The sequence below is a fragment of the Phalacrocorax aristotelis genome, chromosome 7 (assembly GCF_949628215.1).
Source record: "Phalacrocorax aristotelis chromosome 7, bGulAri2.1, whole genome shotgun sequence".
Taxonomy (NCBI): domain Eukaryota; kingdom Metazoa; phylum Chordata; class Aves; order Suliformes; family Phalacrocoracidae; genus Phalacrocorax; species Phalacrocorax aristotelis.
Window position 1 is genome coordinate 21,163,487 of NC_134282.1, and position 14,204 is coordinate 21,177,690.

The window sequence follows — 14,204 nt, forward strand, 5'->3', positions numbered from 1 at the left end:
CGTGGTCTTGCCAGACAGAGTTGAGGCTCATGGGCCTGTTATTCCCTGGGTCTTTTTTTTCTCTTTTCAAAAATGGGAGTTAGGTTTCCCCTTGTCCACTCAGTGAGAACTTCACTGGACTCCCACAACTTCTCAGATATGATGGACAGTGGCTTAGCAACTTCATCTGCCAGTTCCCTCAAGACCCGTGAATACATCTCATCAGACCCCATGGACTTGTGCACCTTCATGTTCCTTAGATGGTCTCGAACCTGATCTTCTCCTACAGTAGGCAGTTCTTCATTCTCCCAGTCCCTGCCTTTGCCTTCTGCAACTTGGGTGACGTAGCTTGAGCACTTGCTGGTGAAGACCGACACAAAAAAGGTCATTGAGCACCTCAGCCTTCTCCATATCCCAGCCTCTACTTCTGGAGAGGGCCCACATTTTCCCTTGTCTTCCTTTATTCCCTGATGTATCTATAGAAGCTTTCCTTGTTGCCCTTGACATCCCTGGCCAGATTTAATTCTATCACGGTTTCAATTCAAGGTATCAGATTTAATTATATCTTTAGCTTTACTAACCTGATCCCTGGCTGCTCAGACAATTTGTCAGTATTTCTCCCAGGCTACTTGTCCTTGCGTTCACCTTCTGTAGACTTCGTCTTTGAGTTTGTCCAGGAGCTCCTCAATCATCCTTGCAGGCCTGGCATTTTTGCCTGACATCCTTGGTTTAAACAAATATATAATGAAATCTGGGATTCATCTTAGATAGCTACTTGCTGAAAGTTAGAGGTGACTGTTTATTTTAATACTTAGTAGCTTCAGCAGAGAAAACATTTATGAATTCTGAAATTTGAGCTACCTGCACCTGCTGTCCTACCATCCACAGCAGCTGGATCCCACCTGGACAGGCAGGGGCACACACCCCCCCCCCCAACTTCTGGCCCAGAAGTTCAGCTTTGGTTAACCATGTGCAACAGCTATCCCTCCTGGGAACATTTAGTACTTCCCAATTTTCACTGGCACCTCAGGAGGCAGGTAAATACTATCCAACTCTCTCATCCCAAAGAAGTATTTCTACCACTGGCTCTGCCAGCACAAAGAAAAGGCATGTTTATCATCTGCTCCCCCAGCTTGCCAAGTGCAGACAAATCCCTTTCATTCACATGATTTCTAGGGGAAAAGCAGTGGTAATTTTCCACACCATTCGCCTTTCATCTGCTCTCACCTGCAAGAGAACTTTTAAAACAGGAGGGCCAGCAGACTCCCTCACCTGGTTACAGCTGGCCCCGCCACCCAGCTGCAGCCCCTGCTCAGTGAAGAGTGGGACCATTTCTGAGCCAGTACCATGCGATGGCATGTAAGAACAGGTACAGCTGCAGAAGTGTAGCACAGGCATTGTTCTTGGTTTAACTTGTATTGCCAAGATAGGAATTGTATATACACAGAAATATTAAAAGACTTTCAAGAAATATTATTCCCAAGTATTAAATTTAAAAAATAAAAACCCCACTCACTTTTTCAGCTGTTGGGGTACTCCCTTTCCCTGCTGTCTCCATTAGGTTTTCCTGGTGTAGACAACAATAACAACTCAGGACTTCAATGTTTTTATTCATAATTTTGTTGTATCTATTATTTTGGATCCTATGCCTCTCTAATGGCTTCTTAACATCATATGTTCTGAGAACTAAGGCTCTTAAAATAGTTACGTTTATCCTTTCTGAAATTAGTTGCTGTAATACATTACCTACTGTAACAGTTCAGAACTTGTTTACTTCTATTTTATTAAAGAGCCCCCTAAAAGCATTTTAACAGCTGTGGATGCCTAAGGTGTGGGGGGAACACACACACCCCCCACCCCACCCCCCCAAAAAAAAAAGTCAATTGAAGTATGTCATCTTATCCTGAATGAATCTGAAGTTAAAAGTTTTCAGTCTGAAAAAAACAGTATTTTTGAAGGAAAGAAAACAAACAACTACGTGAATGTAACTGAAGATCAGGAGGAAGCTGGAGCCTTCTCATGGCTGATTAAAGGGATAAAGATCGGCTAAGCAGCAGGGAAGGTTTGACATTTGGCCAGCACTTACAACCCTAGGCATCTGGGGAACCTGTAAACAAAGACCCAAACTAAAAGAAGAAAGAGGCATCTCCTGAGATGCCTCCAGGTTGGATGGTTACCAGCAATGGTTTGTGAGCTTGTAATCAAAGCCTTAAATTTAAGTCCTCCAGATCTAACAGCTCTTTGGGATCTGACCCTTCAAGCCCACAAACCTAAGGAAAACTAAACACCAAATATAAGTCCTAGTACACCTGGATAGTAAAAAAAGTCAGGAGCTCACAGCTTTATATAACGTTTTCCCATAGCCAGTGCCCTTGAAAAAGGGTAAATGGCAGACCACATGCAAATAAAATCGACAAAGCAGGACTGTAACTTTCTTGTAGTGGAAAACCAGGCTAACCTGATAAGCAGCGTTCCTGCATTCGTCTTGAAACAGTCTCATTTATTTTGAATATTTGACAAGACTTGAAATTATAGTTTCACAAGTCATGAGCTGGCTGAAGTCCCACTATGTCAGGTATCACTCCTGCTCCCGAATTAGCAAGCCTTGCACATAAGGGTAATTACTACCCAGTCCAGATACATAAACTCACTACCAACAATATTAACATACAGAAAATACATCAGCAGTATCTGTATAGCACAAATGGCTGAGCAGTCAACCAGAACATTCACTACCTGCAAAGCACAAGGCTATTAACATAGAAAACCGTCAAGATACCAAAGATGAGCAACGCAGGGACGGAGCCTGTTGCAAAAGGTTACCAGCAACATGATGCAGAGCAGAACAAAAAGGACATGCCTGCCATCAAAGAGGTTTCCCTGGCAATGCAACACTTTGAACGATCCTAACCCACTGCCCTACTTTAACAGCCACGTACTCAACTAAAGGGATTTAAATTCACTAATTTACAATTGTAAATTTTCTAGGCTCAGAGAGATAAAAATGAAATGTCACTTTAAAAACTGGACACATGGGGCCTGATTTGTGAAATTAATTTTATTTGTGAAACATGATATCCAATTACAAATAAATAATTCATACAGTATAACTCAGGATATACAACATTCAGGCAGTTCATAGTAACAACCAAGATCACATTGAAAATGAGTTTACATTAAATAACCAATTACAATAACATACAACTGGTCGTTCAATTAATTTTCAGCCTGGTCCAAGGTGTATGCAAGTTGAAGATTTTTTCCTCTTACAAGTAAAGAAACAGATATACACAATTTTATACCAAGTCCAAAGAAGTTAATACATCACATGAATAAAAATTTAAAATGCTGCATTGCATCGCCTAAATGTAGTTTTAGTACAGAATAAAAGCTTGTGAATTTTACCAGGATTAAGGTCATTGCAAAGGAGTCATGTCCTATAGCAATTTCTGCATAAACTTACAAGCTTTACAGGTCATTTTTAATGAATGGGTTCAATTCCATACCCTTCTCTGTAACCTATCTATAAAACACCAGTAGGACGTAGGTATGCACTATGTTCTTAGTTTCAGTTGCATGTTGCTTTTTGCTTTCATTTCAGCAAAATATTTTACTGCTATGATACTTGAGGTTTGGTCCTGCTTGTGTGTAAACTGCAGTAGCAGCAGCATCAGTAAACTTGCAAGGTCTTTTCTGACACGTAATTTTTACATTTCCTAACCTACTCCAGAAACGCCATTCTCTGCAAGGAACACTTATGATGTCTACATTGAATTTAGCCTGAATATTTGAAATATTTTCAAATAACTGTAGGAATTTAAAGATTCACAGCATCCTTTGAATTTCTTGCTCATTTTTTATAATGAAATATGTACATTTTCATAACAGAATAAGTAGTTACAATTTCCAATGATTCAGAGTCCTGGGAAGTTTAGATTTACAAAAGGTTTGCTAAAAATTCCCCCCTTTTGGGGCCTGTCAGGTGAGGTATATGCCCCTTGTTCTCAGTTTGAACTTAGAAAGACTGTTTAATGTTACAGCTCTTTCCATTACAAAATTCCCCATGGGATGGAGACTGTTACTTCCAACATGCACTTTTCCTAATTTATTCTACAGCTGTCTGCAGCCTTTGGGACATGAGCAATACATTCCAGCAGGTGCTTTTGTTCTTCAAGTTACATTGGGCATGGGCAGACATACACACACACACAAAAGAAAAAAACCCCACCCACAAGAAAAAAAACCCACCCCACAACCCAAAAAAAGCCACCACAAAAAGGGGCGAGAGACCAGGTAAATTCCTGGCTGGCATGTAGCACACCTACGCAGGGTCTCAAAGCACAGGGTGAGAACATGGTGGCAGCCAAAACTATCTGACAGGCACAGCAGTCTACAGGACTAAGACTGCCCTACGTTTGAACAGCAACGGTGACTTACCATCCCCTTACAGGCCAGGCCAGTTAATGAGAAGCGTGGGCACCCATGGGACAGGTGGCCTCCACGGGACGCAGAAGTACTCAGAATCTAGCAGTATTAAAGTCTGTCTTTTGTTATAAATCAGAAGAATTAATAGTCAAAAAATATTTCAAGCCCATACAAATATTTTTAAAATCTATCTTCAATGCTGAGGCTAAAATTAATGAACTGATTTATTTTCACAGTCTGTAGAAGAAATAAATGTCCACAATGGATCTGATGTCTAAAGGAGGAGGAACTAGATATCAACATCCATTTTAAATACAAAAAAAACTGAACTGTAAAATCAAACGCACAGTTAGACTGCAACCCAATCTTGTGACCAGATTAGAAGAAAAATTAAAACTACTACTTCCAAATCATTTTAGAAATTTCATTTATGCTATTTATGCCGAAGGTATTTAAACACTTAGCAGAATAAAATACTAACTTCAGGTTTCTTCTGAATTAACCAAAAGCAGATTTAAGAAATCTGCTGCACAATGCACCAAAGTGATATACATAGTACTTCGGCAATTTATTAGTTTTCTTTAGAAATCACATCCAAAAAATTGAACAATATACATCCTGTGCTGAGTGCAAAGTATTTAAGAACCTGTTGATGGAGCACAGATACATATTTAAGTATTAGCAATGTCTAATATGTGGTGTGAAACTTCCCTACAGGCTTGGCAATTTCCACATTTGGATTTCTTCAGCCGTTTTCCAACATTAGTCTTACCTCTATCTGCCAGGTTTTAATTTATGATCTAGATATCTGAAGGCATTAATCTCAAATGTGGTTCTGATTTCTTTTTGTTGCTTATATTTCCATTTGACTAGTTACACCAAAATTCACTAAATGGTAACAGGTTTTCAGAGACAGCAGCAGAGGAAATCCTGGAATAGCACGAGAGATGGTAATGTAACAAAATACAGCACAAACTTTCTCATCATTTCATCAAAACTAAAGTACAGGTACAAAACTAAAGTACTTGATAACTTTCGACTCCTGTGAAGCTGCTTTCTATAATCAATGGTAAGTGTTAATTTTAGTGATGTTTTTGATTTTTTTTAAATGTGAATTTGTATATCAAACATTTCCCAGAACTCGCATGTCACAAATGCTAACAGCAGGAACTCCCTCCCCCAAACAAAGCTTATGCCATTCACCATTGCCATATACTATAGTAGGGTACTAAGTGAGCATCAAGACCTTGATTTTTAGTACAAGTAAATGATACACGAGAGAATAATCTCCATATTAAAGCCATTTTAATATTTGCTCCATCACAAAGTTGACTGATGTATGCCTTTTCAGTCTCATGTAACCTGATTAAAATATTCTTTCTAGAAGTATCTTGAAAATAAAATTCACATCTGAAACACGTCTAAACACTCACTGAAGAAAAGATCCCCCATAGCTCTTCAAACAATATTCACATATCTATAGTAAAACAGAAGTTGAGACGCCTTCCCAAAGTAAGAATTGGGTGTAACAAACCAAGCAACGTAAGTAACTCTGGCTGACAAACACTTCAAATATCTGTTTTTAAAGCAAAAAATGCTAAACATAACAACACAGAATTAAAGGGAGATTTTTAATGGCACAAAGGGCAGCTAGGCACTGTGTGAGCTGAGAACATAACTGTCATTATGACTTTAAAAATCCCCCCAGTAAGATTTGGGTTGCAGCTAGGACAGAACAGGGGTCTTGCCAGACTTTCAGAAACAATGAAAGAGCAAACCCAGTGTAATGTCCAAACCTAGCGAGAAAAGACAAAAGTTGTTACAGTCCCTCTGCTAAAAGGACACTGTCAAACACAAAGCGTTAAGTGAAATTAATGCTGAGAGTTCTTATTAGCTCTACACAATTCTGGATGGAATCTACTGGATGGAACCTACTGGATGGAACGGTCACGAGCTGTTTAAGAAAGGAGTTCTCTATTTGAGAGATTATTCTTAGGTTTAACTTCTGCTGTGTTAATAACATATTTTGTATTAAACAAGTTTTACTAACACCTGCAAGAGTACCTGCCTTTATGCAGAGCTGTGCCATGACCTTCTTTTCATTTTCAGATAAAAATAAAAGTAACCATTAGGCACATACTGAAGGTATATTACACAAGCTAGAATGTCAAACATTTTCTCCCTCAGATTTACATGGAAAAATAGCACAGCAGCAAATAACCTGGTCCCCTGCCCAATAAAGATCTCGTTACAAGCATTTTCAATGTGCATGACATCCCAACATCAATACCTTATCATCTTTAAATAATTAGGTTAAAAAAGGCCCCAGTATAACCATTTCTTATATAGCCAAGTTTTCGCTATATACATCCAATTTTTAAAGATACAAATAAAACATTATACAGGATTTATAAATGTTTAAAAACTTGAGGCTTCAGAATCATGGCTTCCTACAAAGACTTGGGAAATCCATGGACTGACAAGGTAGCAGAGAAAACTGGAAAAAAGGAGACAGACACAAGTTTGCTGCCGTAACATTTTACTAAACTTGCCAGTCATCATGGTGATGTTACCAGAAATAACATTTTAAGCTGCAAATGAGGAATGGTTGTTTTCTGTGTTCATCTCAAGTGTTGAGAGAGGCAATTCAAGTATTTCCTATTTGATCCAAGCTCATTGTAGCAAAGTGGTGCAGAAAAAAAAAAAGAATTATTTTACATTTTTTCCATACATTCGATCAATGTCCATTTGATAGTATGCTGTAAGCTCTTTGCGTTTTAGTTTGAATGCATCTGTCACTAGACCAGTCTCAGGGGTCCAAGGATCAGGGCTCAAACGGATTTTTACTGGTATTTCAAACTTCTCCAGATTAGCTGTAAAAATAAACATTTTTAATTAAAAAATGTAAATGTAACCATTTTTCTACAATTAATCACAGAAGGAGGAACCATGTTCTCACACAGAAAAGCACCTGACATAAATGAAGAACTGCTCCTTAACCCCTGCCATGCTTAGCTTTGAAAACCAGTGTGGTCAGAAGTAGAGTGACAAGATCCACCAGTAACCGTTCTCCAGTTCCCACAGAAATACTGAAACAAGCCCCCGCTGTTTTGGTATTTGTGCTGCTCCCTAACTTCAGAAAAGCCTCAGTGCATGGAATCCTCAAAACATACGCTGTTTTATCAGCATTATGATGATCATCTTCTGGAGATCAAGTCTTAAAATCCATACTACTTAAGCTGGAAAAAACAAGAGGGTTTCATGTTTTTTCCTGATAGTTAAAATTATTAAAGGAAAAGAAGTTCATATGGTAGCTGCTCCCCTTACTGAAACAGAACTGTGTGCATGTTATACCTTTAGCACAAAACACTTATCATTTGCAAGAGCTTCTTCTATGGCTTCACACACAGAGAAGAAAAACATGTGAGCAATATTTTTTTAAAAAAAATCTATTTTCAGGTTAAATAAAAAACTCACAAATGCCTAATTATCCTGTGCAACCTGCCATTTTTAGGTTTTCCTGCACCTTTTACACCCCTTGACGTTAAATCACTAGGTTTGGAGGGTTTTTTGTGACCTAGCACTAAAAATAATATTACTTTAGAAGTAAAGCCTACGATACCAAAGTGAAAAACAAAGCCAAATATAAAATAACATCAAAACGTGTAAAAATGCCTGTTAGAAGCATAAAGTTATCCAGGGTGGAAAAGATGAGGACAAATTTCAGAGAGGTGCAGAAGGACATCGTGATACTAAGTGACTGCAAAACAGACAGCAGAAAACATTCACTGCAGAGAAGTGTAAAAGAGAATGCATATGAAAAACATTTAACATCCACAGTGACCATTTAAAAAACATTCTGCAGTCACAACCGACAGCTTTATGCAAAAAGCTCAGTGTTTAGTAATGGTCAAAAACACAAGACAGAAATTACTACTAAAGAACAAACAAAATATCACTGTGCCATTGTTTAGTTCTGCACCAGAATAGCTAAACAGGCTGACCAATTAGCATGAAAAAGATACAGCTGAGGGGGAAGTATAACAAACAGTGGAGGAAAAAAAAATCACAACTGCCATTGTGACTGCTCACTGCCTCTTCCCACACAAGAGCTCAGCAGAACCAAGCTGGACTAGCAGATGGCAGGGTTAAAACAAACGAGGCATTTCTTCACATGAACATAGCTGAGCTATGCAACTCCAGCACAAGGTAGTATGGATACTGATACAGTATATTTAAAATGCAACTGGAACAGTTAATGGAAGAAAAGTCTACTGAAAATTACTAACTACAAAGCCGCTGCTTTCAGTTTAGGAAATCCCTCAGATGCAAGTCACTGGAAGCTAAGAGAGGCCCTGCCACCATGGGCTTATTTCAACTTTGCGTAGGTAGGTAGGCATGCAAGACTGTGATACCTAACACACATATCATGGATCTACAGGAGATCCATGTCCTCTTGGACCAGCAGCTAAGGCCAAAAAGATACTACAGGACATTCTTAAAGAGCGCCAGGCGTACACACATGCATAAATATATATTTTAATATATATATATAGGGAACTAAGCTTGTTAATTTGCCCTGTTTTTATATTATTTCCTCAGCTACTAGCCATGGTAAAAAAAAGTTACACAAACCAAAAGGACTGACCCAACTCATGGTTTGTTGTTGGGTTTTTACGTATGAAAATTTCACTTCATTTATGTTCTACGCACACTCTATACACGCTCACGGAAACACTTTTAGGGCCTATGCTTATCTGTTTCAGAGACATGACAGTCCACAAGGTTAATAGTATCTACCCAGCTACTCACCTGCCATGGCAGCCTCAGCTAGCACCTTCAGTACCTCTTTTTCCATCTCAGGACTGTTGCAGATCTCTTCCCAGGTTCCTTTAAATCCTTTCTTTCGAGCTAGTTCTGCGAGCTCCTTTTGATTTGGCACAACAAATCCAACGACATAAGAATGGAAACTGAGAAGTATAATGTATTTTAGTATGAATTTTGTAAAGTTAACAAGTCTTCAGAAACAACATTTCAAGTTGGGGGTTTGTACTTCATACAGAGATATTGCTCTTAACAGTTGGCTTTTGTTCACCTGATAATCTTTCTGAAATAGTACACAAATTACCTTTGCCTGCTTAAAATTAAGTAGAAAGAGAAGCTACTTACCTTACAGCAACTGGATTGCTTCAAGGTGTACTGTCCATATGCATATTCCACTGTGTCTCATGCTCAAAGCTTTGGGGAAGCAGTACCCATACGATGTCAATGCGCCCTGCCCCTCCTCATGTTTTGCATCCCGGTATGAAGACTGGAGTGCGGCTTCCCTACCTCAGTTTCCTCTCAACTGCAGAATCCAGTTACTGTAGAGGAGTAGAGGACTGCAGTGAAGAGGGGTTGGAGAGCAGGTTGTGGAATGAGCATATGCACAACACAACTCAAAGAACGCCTGCTTCTGTAAGGGAAGTGACTTCTTTCTCCTTCAAGTGATTGTCCATACACTTACTCTACTGTTGGCAATCTTTGTCCACTCCTGATATGCCTAGAACATTCACAGCTATGATCTCAAACTCTTTGGAAAACACTGAAGCACAATTCACCCTGGACAGGTATTCAAGATTTTTCAGATTGTGTAAAGTTCAGGGAAAATGTGAACAGAACCTCACAGAGCAACTCCACATGTTCTAACAAAGCCGATCACAGAATCAGAGAGCTGAAAGCCATCTCAGAAGATCATCTAAATCACCTGTCTTGAAGCAAGGTCAGCTACATCTAACAGATGTTTGTCTAACCCATTCTTAAACATCAGGCAAACACTAACGCCAATGCTTTGTTATTCTTAGCATTGGTAAGCTGATCCTAATGGCTGTTCTAGACTTCCTCTGCAGTTTACACCAGTTGCATTTTCATACAGCCAGCAGTCAGTTGTTCCTTTCCTTTCCACAGAAGTAATTTATTCGTTCATGGACTGTTACTTTTTTTTTTTTTAAAACCTTCTCACTTTTCTAGTCTTTCTTCCTTCCTTTCTTAAGTTTCTTCAGGAATTTAAGCAATGCTCTCTTAAGTCATGCATCACAGATCTCTTGCCCATATGTTCCCATTTTTCTCCTGGACTCTTTTCAAGAAGTCCACCTTTTCTGAAGGGTTGCATGTGGAACTCAGGCCCATTAATGCTTGGTGAAGCAAAAAGATCATTGTGCATCTTGTAGGCTATACATCTGATTATGCCATATTATTTACCTTCTTATAACATCATGGCACTTGTTGACTCTCATAACCACTAGCTGGTGGTCCTCATCCTGTATTTTTGCAGTTTATTTAGGTGCAAGTATAATTTATATTTCCCCTCTTTAAACCGGCTGTTGTTTTCAAGCAAATCTCCATCTAGTCAAGCTGGCTCTGAATTCTAATCCTGTCTTCCACCGTACCTTTGGTCCTGTCCCACCTTAACCATCTACAGATTTATTAAATCTTTTCAACCCTCTTTTACCAAACAGATCGTTAATGCAAAATACACAACCTTAATCCCAGTATGGAGATTACATTTGTTTATCGTTTAAGGTCTCCAAGATAATTTTAAAATACTAACTCTAAATACCCTTTTGGTTACTGTACATTGCAATTTTCTCCTTTGTTACTGCTATGAATTATCATGAGCATCTGACAGCAGCTGTGAAGACTGCACTGAAGTCCATCACAAACACAGGTTTCCCTGGCATCATCTGTTGACAAGCTTTGCCTTTTGGCTGACTTGAAACTGTTCTCATTTTTCTCTTACTAAGAATGTACTTACAGAAAGACTTCAGATTAGCCTCAGTATCACTTACTGCTTGCATCTCACCTTCTGTCTTTGTCTAATTCCACACTCCCCCTCCCCCCCCCGCCCCTCGTGCCATACTCTGTACTGAACCCTTTTAACTTTACCTAGGGTCTACTCTGCAACGTATATGTATCATATATGAAGGCATCCAGAACACAAAGCACTCTGGCGCTTTCATCCCTGGTTCCTGTAGTCTTCTGACATGCTTAATGTCTTGTCCAGCAATATCACCAGTGTCTCCAGCAATAAACAGTATATAGAAGTAACCACTTGGCTGGGTAAGCCTCAAACTTTCAGTTCATCTAAAATTCAGCCTCTTGAGTGGAAGCATACTTCCACTGGACAAACAGGTTCATCCAACTATGCTTTTTCCAATAAAGAGCACCTTGGAGCTCACAGCTCCTGAAACATGTAGCTTTTTGTTCTGCACCACTAATTTAAATCTTAATTTGTTGGCAGTTCAAATGCTAAAGCACTATTTGCCTTCAGAAGCATCCTCAAGACCACACCTTCTCTCTGGAGCAGCTACTTCCTTCTCCACTACTGTTCCTTCTGCAGAACCCAAGTACAGCCCTCAGACCTACGGTAAGAGACACACAGTGGCACTACACGTCGATATCACCATTTCTATTCTGTGAAGTCTGGTCCTTAACAGCTCTCGAACTTCCTGCTGAGAACTGCCTTTTTTTTTTTGCCATGTGTGCTTATTCCTCAGGCAACTGAACTACTCACTTTCCTGATGTGATGCTTGAGACCCAGTGAATGCATCTTGGATGGGTGAAGTGCTGATAAAACAGTTGGAGCCTCCTTTGAAAGAGCTCTGATCATGATTCCTTTCAGCAAACATTTTAGTCCTTATCACACTGAGTATTTTGTTTGAAGTGGTCAATTTATAGTTTTTGAAGCAGCGATATCGTGCAAACACTGTTGATTCCCTACTACCATGTTCAGAGGAGCTTTGCACCCCAAGATCTAAGGTCAAATCACAGATTTAACCCATTTGTAAAAGTCCACCCTCCTTATCCTTTTGCATGTGGGAGATAGAACAGCTGCAAATGAAGGACTCCTCTTGCATGTGAGATCACTCAGGCAAAGTATAAGGAGAGACAGGATAAGAGAGGTCATAGGCACTGCTAACAAAGTCTCTGAGCTCACGCTGCTGAGTATATACCCACAATGAAATGTGCATATGGACAATCATTCAGAGAATCTGTATTACATGGCTACTTATGCCGAATTATACACATGAAAGTATTGAGAAGAAATACAGCAGCAGCAGAAAAACCTATCTGGAATGTACCTGGACTCAGTAAACTACCTTTAAAAATTGCTCATAGGTTTTCCTATTGTTAAGTAATAGACAGCACAGACTATCACAGTCAAGTGCCTGTCTGACAAGTGCATTTTAGCCTCCAATGTTATGTTGACCTGGCAAAATTAACACAAAATTTGATAGTGTAATTCCAATAGTGAACTTCAACTCTAGAACAGCAGAAATCATTATCTGTAGGCAACTCCTCCTCCATAGACCACAGAGGGTGCTCAGAACAGGCACATCACCTCAGGCAGTCAAAGCAAGCAAACATGAGATTCGCCCACCAGGTCAAAACCACAAATAAAGCTTATTATAACAGCAGTTTTCTCAGCAGTGGCATGTCAGCCTACTGATCCAAAACTGAACTTACAGGATGACTACCATTAGATAACACAAAATAAAATATGACAGAGAACCAGGTGAACAAACCAAAAGTTAATTTTCTATTCATTACCACTGAGCAATTCTCTGGTATGCTTGTTCTGTCCTCTTTCAGTCAAAGTTATCAAGTAGGGCTTTTTTGGCCACACTGAAAATCAGAATATTTCTGATCATTCAGAAGCTCCAAAATGACTTTCCATACATCAAAATAACAGGAAACAAAGACCACCTGAAGTATATTTATATGTGTAAGTGCACATTATGCACAGGTAGGAAATTCTCGAAATAGAAACTTATGACATGTTTGAGCCCTTGTATGCCTGATTTGGTAGTACATATAAGAAAGCAAATAGAAAGGACATTTGATCATCATTAATTGTGTGTTTGCATAGTATTTACAGAGTGTTTTCTATCAAGCTTCAAGGCTTCTGCTGGTGTACTGCAGGGGTTAAATAAAAGTATTTTTCATGTTCAAGCTAACTTCTGGGCTGTTGGTGTTTTTTCCTCCCGCCTTCCTCTGAAGTACAACTCTGAGGAACAGATCACACCTAAGGTGGCCTAGGGCTTCTGCAGGTAATAAGCTCTGAAGCGCTTGAGTGATGTCTGTTATGAATGCAGTCAGAGCTTAGCTTGTTTTCAGATTGGGGAAAAGGGAATGAAAGACTCATTCTTGGCATTTTCCGAAGAATGATTAAAAAATGGGAAAGGAAAAAAAAAAACATACATCTCAGATATTTTAGTTTTGATAGAGAAAGTTATTCCACTGTGTAAGTGCAATTCTTTCTCAACTGGTTAAAGAAAACTCCACACATTGAGTGGCAAAAAAATGTCTGTCCTACTGAAGCCGTAAACAAAAGAATGCAGCAATATCAAAGTATCAGATGTCTCTTACCTGCTTGCATACACACAAATATTATCTACCAGTGGAAGATTCTTTAGAGCTGCTTCTACTTTGCCAAGAGAAACATATTCTCCTGCCTGGAGTTTTACAAGATCTTTTTTACGATCTATTGAGGAAAAAAGGAATTAAACGTTAATTACGGAATGCAAAACTTTAGACACTGATTTTATAATTTTCTGAAACGTACGTATAAATGCCAAAAGGTAAGCTGACTCATTTTTGGTGAACATACCAGAAACAGTTAGTATAAGGTTTCCAGATTTTGCATTTTATCAATCTGTCCCTCATAAAAACGAGACATTTCAATTCCACACATTTTTTGCCTTCAGAACAGTGTTTCCTGTATGATAGCATTGCCACATGAATGGAAGGCAACTAGCATT

The 14,204-nt window shown here is 39.1% G+C and overlaps 1 protein-coding gene across 6 annotated transcripts in view; it reads right to left on the reverse strand.

The window, feature by feature from the left end:
* Positions 1–4,923: 4,923 nt before the first annotated feature.
* ACSL3 (acyl-CoA synthetase long chain family member 3) overlaps positions 4,924–14,204 on the reverse strand; it is a 54,205-nt gene continuing 44,924 nt past the window's right edge. For 4 of the 6 annotated variants that reach the window (XM_075099228.1, XM_075099229.1, XM_075099230.1 and 1 more), the window contains 3 exons: positions 13,813–13,927; positions 9,217–9,374; positions 4,924–7,277 (listed from right to left, as the gene is read on the reverse strand). In XM_075099228.1, coding sequence (XP_074955329.1) covers positions 7,114–7,277; positions 9,217–9,374; positions 13,813–13,927 — 437 coding nt within the window. In that variant the 3' untranslated portion in view covers positions 4,924–7,113. Of the gene's footprint in view, positions 7,278–9,216; positions 9,375–9,573; positions 9,768–13,812; positions 13,928–14,204 lie in introns of all 6 variants that reach the window. The other 2 variants (XR_012661544.1, XR_012661545.1) reach the window with 1 other exon arrangement.